We start from the raw sequence: 11,789 nt of genomic DNA, 5'->3' as shown, positions 1-11,789 counted from the left end.
AGACCACAGATAAAGACATGATACTGAAACAGGCAAGAGAGAAAAGAGAAGTGACTTACAAAGGTCATCCCATCAGGCTAAATTGGACCTCTCAATGGAAACAATGCAAGCAAGGAAAGAATGGGAAGATGTATTGAAAGTGTTAAGAGAGAAACAATTTCAACCAAGATTATTATATCCTGAAAGACTATCCTTTATATGGGAAAAAAAGATAAAAATCTTCTCAAACAAAACCTGAAAGAATTCACAAGCACCAGACCAGCTCTTAAGAAACTCTGAAGAAAGTACTGTTCCAGGAAAACTAAAGAATTAACAGACAAAAACAAAGGAATAAAAGGCAGCTAAGACAATGGCCAACTTAAAGGTCGGGACAGATCTTGTAACATCGATAATAACATTGAAGGTGAATGAATTAAATTCTCCAATCAAGAGACACAGACTCACTGAATGAATAAAAACACAGAAACCCTCTATCTGTTGCCTACAGGAAACCCACTTCATGGATAAAGACATACATAGACTGAAAGTGAATGGGTGGAAAAAGGTTTTCCATGCAAATTGGAATAAAAAAAGAGCTGGAGTTGTGATACTAATTTCTGACAAAATAGGCTTTAAAACAAAAACTGTTCGAAGAAACAAAAAAGGGCACTATATCGTAGTAAAAAGCTCTATAGATCAAGAAGATATAATGCTTATAAATATCTAAGCACCTAACACAGGATCACCCAAATATGTGAAAGAAAGGCTGTTAGATCTAAAAGGGGAGATAGACTGCAACACAGTAATTGTTGGAGATCTCAACATCGCACTATCCCCTCTGGACAGATCATCTAGGCAAAAAAAAAAAGGTAAAGAAATCAAGGATCTAAATGATACCATAAATCAAATGGACTTAACAGACATTTATACAACTTTCCATCCAAAAACCATGAGATAAACCTTTTTCTCACCCCGACATGGAACCTTTTGAAGGATTGACCACATCATAGGGCACAAAGCAAGCTTCTACAAATTCAGAGACATAGAAACTGTATTCAGCATCTTCTCCAACCATGAAGGAATTAAACTTGATTTGAATTTGAAGAGAAATCCTCAAAAATACCCAAATACATGGAAACTAAATAACCTACTCCTGAATGACTGCATTACTACCGAAGAAATAAAGACTGAAATCAAAAGATTCATGGAAGCCAGTGACAATGAAGGCACGAGTTTTCATAATTGGGACACTGCTAAAGCAGTCATAAGAGGGAAGTTCATCACAATTGAACAGCCAGAAACAAAGGAAAAAAGGAATAAAAGGTAACCAAGACAATGGCCAATTTAAACGTCTGACAGGTCTGGTAACATCGATAATATTGAATGTGAATGGATTAAATTCTCCAATCAGGAGACACAGACAGGCTGAATGGATAAAAAAACCCAGAAACCCTCTATCTGTTGCCTACAAGAAAATCAGTTCCTGGATAAAGACATACATAGACTGAAAGTGAAGGGTTGGAAAAAGATTTTCCATGCAAACGGGAACCAAAATAGAGCTGGAGTCATGATGCTAATTTTTGACAAAATAGGCTTTAAAACAAAAACTGTTCGAAGAGAGAAAAAAGGGCACTATGTTGTAATTAAAGGGTCAATAGATCAAGAAGATATAATGCTTATAAATAGCTATGTGCTTAACACAGGAGCACCCAAATATGTGAAGGAAAGACTGCTGGAAGGGGAGATAGACTGCAACACACTAATTGTTGGAGACCTCACCACTCCACTATCCTCTCTGGACAGATCATCTAGACAGAAAATAAGTAAAGAGATAAAGGATCTAAATGATACCATAAATGAAATGACTTAACAGACATCTATAGAGCTTTCCATTCAAAACCACGAGATACACTTTTTTTCACCCCCACATGGAACCTTTTCGAAGATTGACCACATCATAGGGCACAAATCAAACCTTGACAGATTCAAAGGCATAGAAACTGTATCCGGCATCCTCTCCGACCCTGATGGAGTTAAGCTTGAATTTAATTTCAAGAGAAATCCTCAGAAATACTCAAATATATGGAAATGAAATAACCTACTCCTGAATGACTACACTATTACCGAAGATATAAAGACTGAAATGAAAAGATTCATGGAAACCAATGACAATGAGGACATGAGTTTCCATAGTCTATGGGACACTGCTAAAGCAGTCATAAGAGGGAAGTTTATAGCAAATAGTGCTCATAAGAGGAAAACAGAAAGAAGGCAAATGGATCACCTAACATCATGCCTCGGAGAATTGGAAAAGCAACAGAAAAAAAAATTCAAAAAAACTCCAGGAGAAAGGAAATGATAGAAATATGTGCAGGAATAAATGAAACAGAAAATGAACTATACAGAAAATAAATGAAAATAAAAGCTGGTTCTTTGAGAAGATAAAGAAAAACACCACTATGAAGACTTATTAAGAATAATAGAGAAAGGAACCAGGTGAATCAAATCTGCAATGAAGTAGGCAATATAACAACAGGTAGAGTAGAAATATAAAACATCATTAGAGGATACTGTGAACAATTATATACCAAGAAACAAGACAATCTGGATGAGATGGACAAATTCCTGGACATGTAAAATCTACCAAGATTGAGCCAGGAGGATACAGAAAGTCTGAATAGGCCCATAACAAGCCAGGAGATTGAATGAGTAAAAAATAATCTCCCAACAAAGAAAAGTCCTGGTCCTGATGGATTCACCTCTGAATTCTACAAAACTTTCAAAGAAGAGTTAACCCCCATTCTGCTCAAGTTATTTCTAAAGATCCAAAGGGTGAATCTCTCCCTAATTCATTCTATGAAGCCTCTATCACCCTTATCCTTAAAACAGATAAGGACAGGACAAGGAAGGAAAACTATACACCAATATCTCTGATGAATATAGATGCAAAAGATTCTCAACAAGATACTAGCAAATTGTATCTAACAACTAATAAAAAAGATCATACAACATGATCAAGTAGGCTTTATTCCAGGAATGCAAGGTTGGTTCAACATACATAAAACCATAAGTGTAATACATCATATTAACAGGAATAAAGATAAAAACCATATGGTCATATCAATTGATGCAGAAAAAGCATTTGATAAGATACAACATCCCAAATAAAATCAGTCCAAGAAGATCTTCTCCAAGGCACATCATAGTCAGATTGGCTAAACTACAGACAGAGACAAGATACTAAAATTGGCAAGAGAGAAACTTCAAGTTACTTAGAAAGGATATCCTATCAGGCTAACATCGGACTTCTCAGTGGAAACAATGCAAGGAAGGAAAGAATGCAAACATATATTCAGAGTGTTAAGTGAAAAATGATTTCAATCAAGAATGGTTTAGCTAATCTGACTATGATGTGCCTTGGAGAAGATCTTCTTGGGTTGATTCTATTTGGGGTCCTTTGTATTTCTTGGGTCTGGATATTTGAATGCCTGTCTCGATTTCGCAAGATTTGAATGCCTCTCTAGATTTAGAAAGTTTCCTCCAGGATTTCATGGAATAGATTATCAATGTTCTCATTAGTTTCTTCACTTTCTGCAATACAGATTATCCAGATGTTTGGGTGCTTGATGGTACCCAGTATTTCTTGTATATTATTCTCATTTTGGGGGGGGTCATTTTCTCAGTCTTTTTGGTAATTTTAAGAAACACACAAAAACACAATTATTGATGTTTCTTACTAATTGTCACCTTTCATCTTCACTTTATGTGTGAGATAGGACAGATTCTGGGTAGCAACCAAGATCAGCTAGGTGCCACCTGATACATGTCTGGTCCTCTTTTCCTGGTGGATTCCTGACTCTTAATTATTTTCCCAAACTTGTAGCCCTTCACTAGGCCTTGCCTGACAATATCTGAGTTCTGGGGCATATCTAAGTTGCCACTCCTTGTTCTGAAGAGTAATGGCTTTGTGATTTTGGTCTCTGGATGTCCTTCATCATTGCTGACAGCCCACCCATCCTATTGTCTCACTCCTTGTTATCCCATTTCTTTGTATTCCTTCCTCTCTGTGTACCCCTACTTCCCAAAACTCGTCATTTTTTCAATCTGTCCCTCTCCACCACTATTCACCTGACCATAATATTAATCTGAAATACACTTTATTTGTTAGACTTATTTATTAAAATTTTATTTTTCCTGTTCTTAATTAATTATCATTCAACCTGCTCCCATGACTTGCAGTTGTATATTTCAAATAATAGGTTAATGCTGATAAAGCTGTTTGTAAATCAGTGCTCTGTAAATTGAACCATATTTCAGTGCACTAGAAGAACTTGGTGAATAAAAGAATCTTATAATGAAAACTTAAAAAAAAAAGATACAACATCCTTTCATGGTCTAGATTCTCAGCAAAATCAGCACAGAAAGGCCATTTCTCAACACAATAAAAGCCATCTATGAAAAACTCATAGCAAACATCATCCTGAATGGAGAAAAGCTGAAAGCTTTCCCACTAAATACAGGAACAAGACAAGGATGCCCACTTTCTCCACTCCTTTTTAATATAGTACTGGAAGTCTTCGTGAATGCAATCAGAAAAGAGGAAAAAAAAAGGCATTCGAACAGGAAAAGAAGAGGTGAAACTCTCTCTATTCACAGATAACATGATTGTATACATAGAAGATCCAATGATCTCCATAGGAAAATTACTGGAAGTAATACATGATTACAGTAAAGTTGCAGGATATAAGATCAACATACAAAAATCAATAGCATTTCTATATACAAATAACAGGCAGATTGACATAGAACTGAAAGAACTTCTTCCATTTACCATAGCCACCAAAAATATAAGATATTTAGGAATAAATCTAACCAAAGAAGTTAAAGACCTCCACAAGGAAAACTACGAGAAGCTAAAAAAAGAAATTGAAAATGACACAAAAAAGAGGAAGGACGTCCCACAGTCCTGGATCAGAAGAATGAATATAATCAAAATGGCAATTCTACCCAAATTAATCTACAAACTTAATGCAATGCCAATCAAAGTACCAGACACATTCTTCACAGATCTAGAAAAGACAATCATAAAATTCGTCTGGAATCATAAAAGACTCCATATTGCCAAAACAATTTTACACAAGAAGAGTGGAATGGGCGGCATCTCATTTCCTTACCCAAAAATATACTACAAAGCTGTGGTCATCAAAACAGCATCATAATGACACAGAAACAGACATGTGGACCAATGGAACAGAATAGAATCCCCAGAAATAAATTCCCAAACATACAGTCAACTGATTTTTGACAAGGGGTACCAGTCAATCCAGTGGGAAAAGGAAAACCTCTTCAGTAAATGGTGCTGGAAAAACTGGATTTCCACTTATAGGAATATGAATCTGAACCCCTACCTCTCACCTGTGACAAAAATGAAGTCAAGGTGAATCAAGGATATAAATCTCAGACCGCAAACTATAAAACTGCTCCTGGAAAACACTGGAGTAACTCTGGGAGACATTGGTGTTGGGAAAGACTTCTTAAATAAGATCCCCAATGGACAGTTGATAATCCTCAAAATAGACAAGTGGGATTACATCAGACTAAGAAGTTTCTGCATGGCAAAAGACACAGTAGTGTGAATCGACAGCCCACAGGATGAGAAAATATTTTTGTAAATTATGCATCAGATTAGGGACTGATAACCAGAATACACAAGGAACTAAAGAAGCTGTTTGGAAAAAAGATGATCAACCCTATTAAAAGATGGGAAAAGGAGTTGAAAAAAAAAATCTCTAAAGATGACATATGAATAGCCAAAAGGCATATGAAAAAATGCTCAACATCCCTCATTGTAAAGGAAATGCAGATCAAAACAACAATGAGGTACCACCTAACCCCAGTCAGAATGTCTAAGATTAAAAAAAAACAAAAATGACAAGTGTTGGCGGGGTTGTGGTTTTAGGGGAACTCTTTTACAGTTCTGGTGGGAATGTAAGTTGGTCCATCCACCGTGGAGAACAATTTGGAGATTCCTCAAAAATCTACAAATAGTATTACCATATGACCCAGCAATCCCACTCCTCGGTATCTACCCAAAGGACAGAAGAATTCTTCATTGGAAAAGTGATTGCACATCCATGTTTATTGCTGCACTAGTCACAATTGCTAAGGCATGGAACCAACCCAAATGATTATGAACAGATGAATGGATTGGAAACTTGTTGCACGTATACTCTATGGGATACTGCTCAGTCATAAAAACCAACAAAAACCTGGCTTTTGACAGAAAGTGGATGAATATGGAAGATTTCCTGCTAAGTGAAGCAAGCCAGGCTATGAAGGAGAGACATTGTATATCCCCACTTAATATATACTGAGTGTCTGCACTCTGTGACTGAAACTGATTGACTAAAGTATATAGAAACACAGTAAATGGATGTGAATACCTGATACAGTGTGTGTGAAAGAGTAGAGTCTGAGGAAGGACTTTTAGAAGAAAAATAGAGACACAAAGCATTAATGGGACAAAGAAATGTGGTATTAACCATTGAAGATAATTTTATAGTTTTATCAACTGGACTAGGGAGAAATGTTCAAATGTTGGAATATTCACTTTGTAATCTAAATAACCTAATTGATTTTATGAAAGAAAATAAAATTAAAAAGTTTTTTTTTTTTTTTTTAAAGAGAAAGGATGTAGGTCTTCCTAAGCTCACAGATAGTCAATGATTTCATAGGACTTGTACACAGGCCTGTGAAGTCCAAGTTAGTGCCCCTTTCCTGCCTCCTGCTCCTGATTGTACTCCCTGGGCCAGACAAAGAGCTCATCTCCCTCCCACATGACAGCCATTAAGGTATTTGAGCCTCTCTCACCCTGTTCCCTCCCAACCCCAGGTCTTTGAAAGCTGTAGTGCTTGAATGTATGTGCAATACTACCAAGGAGGGCCAGTAAGCTAGGTCTACCACCACTTGGTAGATTCCTTCCTTGTTTCAGGTGAGTAACTCTGCTCTTATTATTTCAACTGCTAAAGTAAATGACAATGGAAACTCAGCCTGAGTACACAAAGCCAATTAGACCTCCTCAGTGACTTTAACCTTGCTTCATTTGCAAACATAAGCGAAACTTCATTTGAGCTTTGTTGGGGTAAATGCAAACAGAATTTAAGTTCATTCCATCAGAAATGGTCAATCAATTTATAATTAAATTTAGGCCTTTCTAATGGAATAGACCGAACAAGGTAGTTGTTTGACTGTAGCCTATTAATTATTTGCTTTACTTCTGCATTTGCTTCCTCCTTGCAGTCCCTCTGTGGAGCCCCTGGACCACTGCTGGTTTGGAGCTGCCTTATTCATAAATTGCTGTTTGGTCAAACAAACGCTTTAAAATGTTACTGTGCCTGTGTTTTTAATAAAAGTGATTAAACTACTGACTACTTACTTCTAGTGTGTTATGAATAGAAGCTACTTCCAGTACCCATGATGAATAGAAGCTGCTTCCAGTACCCATGCCTGTTCCTTGGTAAGATCTAGCGTGTTGACAAGGATTAACACTTGTCAGCACACGCACGTTAGTTTTCAAATGAAGAATCGTTTGGGTTGAGGGAAGAATGCTTTCCTTAGACCTGAGGTCAAGAGACCTTGCTTGTGCTTAGCACAGTTGCTGTTGGCCAGTTGGATATGGCCATTTTCCTTTGCTAAAAGTTTTGCTTTCGAAGTATTTTCCTTTTGCTTCAAATGTGTAAATCTGAGTCTGACCTAGGTGATCTCTAAGGTTCCTGTCCTATTCGCTCTGGCTTTAGTATCAAAATTTCTTAAACAAATGAAAAGGAAATTGAGTAAACAAAGGGAACATCATTCTCAAGTGTCTTTTGATTAAATAACCTTGTCATAGAGAAATCATAATGATTGATGTGATGGATTAATGTTACTTAGAAATCTTTGTATTGAATGTCTCTTGATAGGTATAGTTGTACAGGTCACTGTCCTTAAACAAGTTATTCATTGCTTTCAAGTAAAAAAAATCAATCATCTAGTCATTTTTAGGAAACAGAAAACCTTCTTTGCTCAAGAAAACATCATCTTTATATAATTATTCCATTTTATACTTCTTAGGCAGAAAAGTGTTTTTTTTTTTTTAATTTGAGAAGAGAGGGACAGAGTGAGAGAGAGAAAGAGAGAAGGAAAGTGAGAAAGCAAGCTTCCAGGTCCAAGACTTGAACTGCAGTTGACTATGTGAGTCCAGAGCCCTCAACCACCACGCCATCTGTGGTATCAAAGAAATATTTTTTAATAAAGTAATTATTTATTGGGGCCGACAGGTGATGAGCTGGTCAAGGGCGCTAGACTCCCACAAGGTGTACTGCCATTCGAATCCGGACCAGGCAGCATTTTTTCTCATTTTCTTTATCTCTCCCCCCATACTCTGTACCTCTCTGGTCAAATAAAATAAAATAAATATGTAAAGTTAAATGAAATAAAATATTTATTTAAAAAATAAAATATTTCTTTTCATTTGTTTGTTGTTGGTTTTTAAAAAATTTGCTATATGGTAAATACACGAGAGAGAGAGACAGAGAGAAGGAGACACCAGGATCATAACTAAATACATATTTGGCCATGTGGGAGACAACACACCACTGTCATTCCCCCAGAACAAGTACTAATGTTGTGATTCGGAGCAAGAGTTTTATGGCCAGCAGGTGATGTGGTGGGTCAGGTGTTGAATTCCCACATGGCTGACTGTGGTTTGAGTCCTGGACCTGGCAGATTGCTTTCTCACTTTCTCTCTCTCTTTTGTAAGTGTGTGTGCCCTGTAGCAAAAAACATACAGACCCAATATTAATAATCATAAATAAAATTTAATAATTCTTTAAAAAAAAAAGAATAAGAGTTTTGAATCCAGACTGCCTGTCTTGACTCTGCTATTTCCCAGTTGAACTATGTTGGGCATGTTACTGTACCTCGTTGTGCTCCAGTGTCCTCATGAAATTAGGAATGGATTAATCAGATAAATATGCAGTATTTAGAAAAGTTACAGGCACATAGTAGGTATCTAGTAAATGTTAATTATTGGCATCACTGTTTCAACACTCAGGATACAGATTTTTAACGGTTTTCTTCACTAGACAATGATATAGGTGGAATGAAAATCCCTATTCCTTTATATATTTAATCTGAGATAATCGAACACTTAGGCAATAGTTTTATTTTATAGAGTAGAATAGGAGGGTAACTGAAGTTAAATAACTTGTCCAAGGTTGTGTGGTTTGTACATCCATAATAGGGCTTTCATTTGAATTTGTCTAACTTGGAGAACCTTCCTTATTTATTTATTTATTTATTTTTCTTATAGAGCAGGCTCCAGTATGCTAGAGCTTGTGAAGGATAATAGACAGTCTGTTCTTTATTTCTAGGTAATTTTACAGTGTTATGGCCATATTGAACATGATTAAAGTACCAGTGAGTGACATTCAGGCTTACAGTTCAGTGGTGGCTAGCAAAGGTGAGTTACACAAAGCCAAATTCTTTCAGTGCTGTGCTGTAATTATACAACCACACACCAGTCTAGCCAGGCAAGGCTTAAACCTTCACTTTCAAATGTGCCACACTGTGAAAACAGGCATATACTAATAAAATTGTACAGATAACACCCTAGTACATGTGTGCACACATTCCTAAGTACATAGCTCGAACCCATGTGTACACATATGTACACACCTGCCATTCCCCTTACATACCTAGAGGGCAAGTCTACTGTAAAATGTATTCCCAAACCTCACTGGGGATTCCAGAATATGCCTCTCAGCTGCAAGATCATTCTTCCCTAGTGCAATGTAATAACAAACTTACCTTCATGTCTAATCTCTGGCACTTCTATTTACACCTTGTTTTCAGATGATAATTTGGCCTTTTGCTTTTACTCTGGCTGTGTGGATTTGAAATGGCAGAAAACAAAGGACCTAATTGTATGGCTGTGTTGATTTCTGAATGAGTGCCTGAGATCAGATCCAGATGCTTCAGGAAGACGGGGTGATGCCATCTGGCTTGTCAGCAGAGGAGCGAGTAGAATGTCTGGACACGCAGGGACTAAGTCTGCAAAGCATTTAGATCTGAGCAGAGGTGGTGATGTCTTTTTCTGTATAGTCCTGTAATGGGGCACAGACAAGGCCAGGACTTGAGCCTCGTGGTGTTAACAAATCAACATTGGCTGGTTGTGGTAACAAAAATATCCTTCCTGAATATAAAGGGCATAGCAGTTTGAGAGGAGGAGGGATGTTGATGAATCCTCTCATGAGAGGGAACAGTGGAATCAACTCTCCTTGTTATTTAGAAGTTAGGACAGAGCTCTGGGGAATGTGCTCCATTCCCATAATTAGTACTTTACGTGGAAGTGTCCAGAGAAAAGTCCCCCAGGGTAAGGAAGGGAAAATCCTGGAGGTAATATTGTTTGGGGAAGTTTGTCTCTGGCAATATGTGAAGTCCAGAAGCAGGATCTCCTAAGGTTTTTTTTTTTTTTTTTAATTTTATTTGTTTTTATAATAAAAAAAATTACTGAAAAAAACCCCCAATGTGGGTATCATTTACTGTGTGCTCACCACTTTTCCAAGAATATTACTAATATTTACACATCCTTATAATCAGATTAAGAAAGTTACAATAATTTACTCTGTATTTCACAATTAAACTAAGTAACAAAGATGTAGAATGATTTTTCTTTCTTAAAATATAATTTCTAAAATTATCATTGTATTTTAAAAATAGTTATTTATTTTTTATTATTTTAAAAATTTGAACAAAGGGAGGTAAAGAGAGAAAGTAAGCCACCAGGTCCAGGACTTGAACCACGGTTCTCCATGTGGTAGTCCAGCACCTTGACCACCATGTCACCAGCCAGCTCCAACAGTGATTTTCTAAAGGACATTCCTTATCAGATCATCAAATCATGCTCCCACACATAGTTAAACCCACATAACTGCTATGCTATGATGATCAGCCAGAGGCTGATGCTTATCTTCAAAGTGTCTTTCATCTTTGTCTAGGTCAATGGGTGGTTGTAGAAGCTCTTCTGCACACTTCATACTACCTTGAAAGGGTTATATGTGTTACTGATTTGATTTTGCATTCATTTTTTAAAATTTCAATTTCTTTAATACATTCAATCACATATGCCACTTAGCTTGCAAAGTGAATATTCCAACATATATCCATTTCTCACCAATCCAGTTGAGAATACTATACACATTATCTTCAACAGATAGTAACCCATTTCTTTGTGCCATAATGCCTTGTCTCTCTGTTTTTCTCCTTAATGTCCTTCCTCAGACTCTTCGCCTTCACCCACCCTCTTCTCCCATTGTATCTGGTATTTATAACTATATTCTATGTTTCTATATTCTCTATAGTCATTTAGTTTTGGAGCTACAATATCTCTCCTTCATAGCCTGGCTTGCTTCACTCGGCAGTAAATCTTTCATATTCATCCACTTTCTGTCAACAGCCACGGTCTTGCTTTTTTTCTTACTTTTTTTCTTAATGGCTGAGTAGTATTCCATAGAGTATATGTGACACAGTTTTTCAATCCGTTCATCTGTTCATGGGCATTTGGGTTGGTTCCATGTCTTAGCAATTGTGAATAGTGCCACAATAAACATGGATGTGTAAGCACTTTCCTGGTTAAGAATTCTCCTGTCCTTTGGGTAGATACCAAGGAGTGGGATTGCTGTATCGATCATATGGTAATTCTATTTGTAGATCTTTGAGGAATCTCCAAATTGTTCTCCATGGTGGCTGGACCAATTTACATTCATTCCCCT

The 11,789-nt window shown here is 36.8% G+C and overlaps 1 protein-coding gene across 1 annotated transcript in view; it reads right to left on the bottom strand.

Moving 5' to 3' along the window:
- LOC102479928 (putative olfactory receptor 2I1) overlaps window positions 1-9,831 on the bottom strand; it is a 15,863-nt gene extending 6,032 nt beyond the window's left edge. The window contains exon 1 of the mRNA XM_006160323.2: window positions 9,826-9,831. Within this exon, the coding sequence (XP_006160385.2) occupies window positions 9,826-9,831 (6 nt within the window). The remainder of the gene's footprint in view (window positions 1-9,825) is intronic.
- Window positions 9,832-11,789: the final 1,958 nt, after the last annotated feature.

The sequence above is a fragment of the Tupaia chinensis genome, unplaced genomic scaffold (assembly GCF_000334495.1).
Source record: "Tupaia chinensis unplaced genomic scaffold, TupChi_1.0 Scaffold000678_1, whole genome shotgun sequence".
Classification (NCBI taxonomy): domain Eukaryota; kingdom Metazoa; phylum Chordata; class Mammalia; order Scandentia; family Tupaiidae; genus Tupaia; species Tupaia belangeri.
The sequence above is the reverse complement of the archived record's forward strand: the minus strand, read 5'-3'. Positions and strand labels throughout refer to the sequence as shown.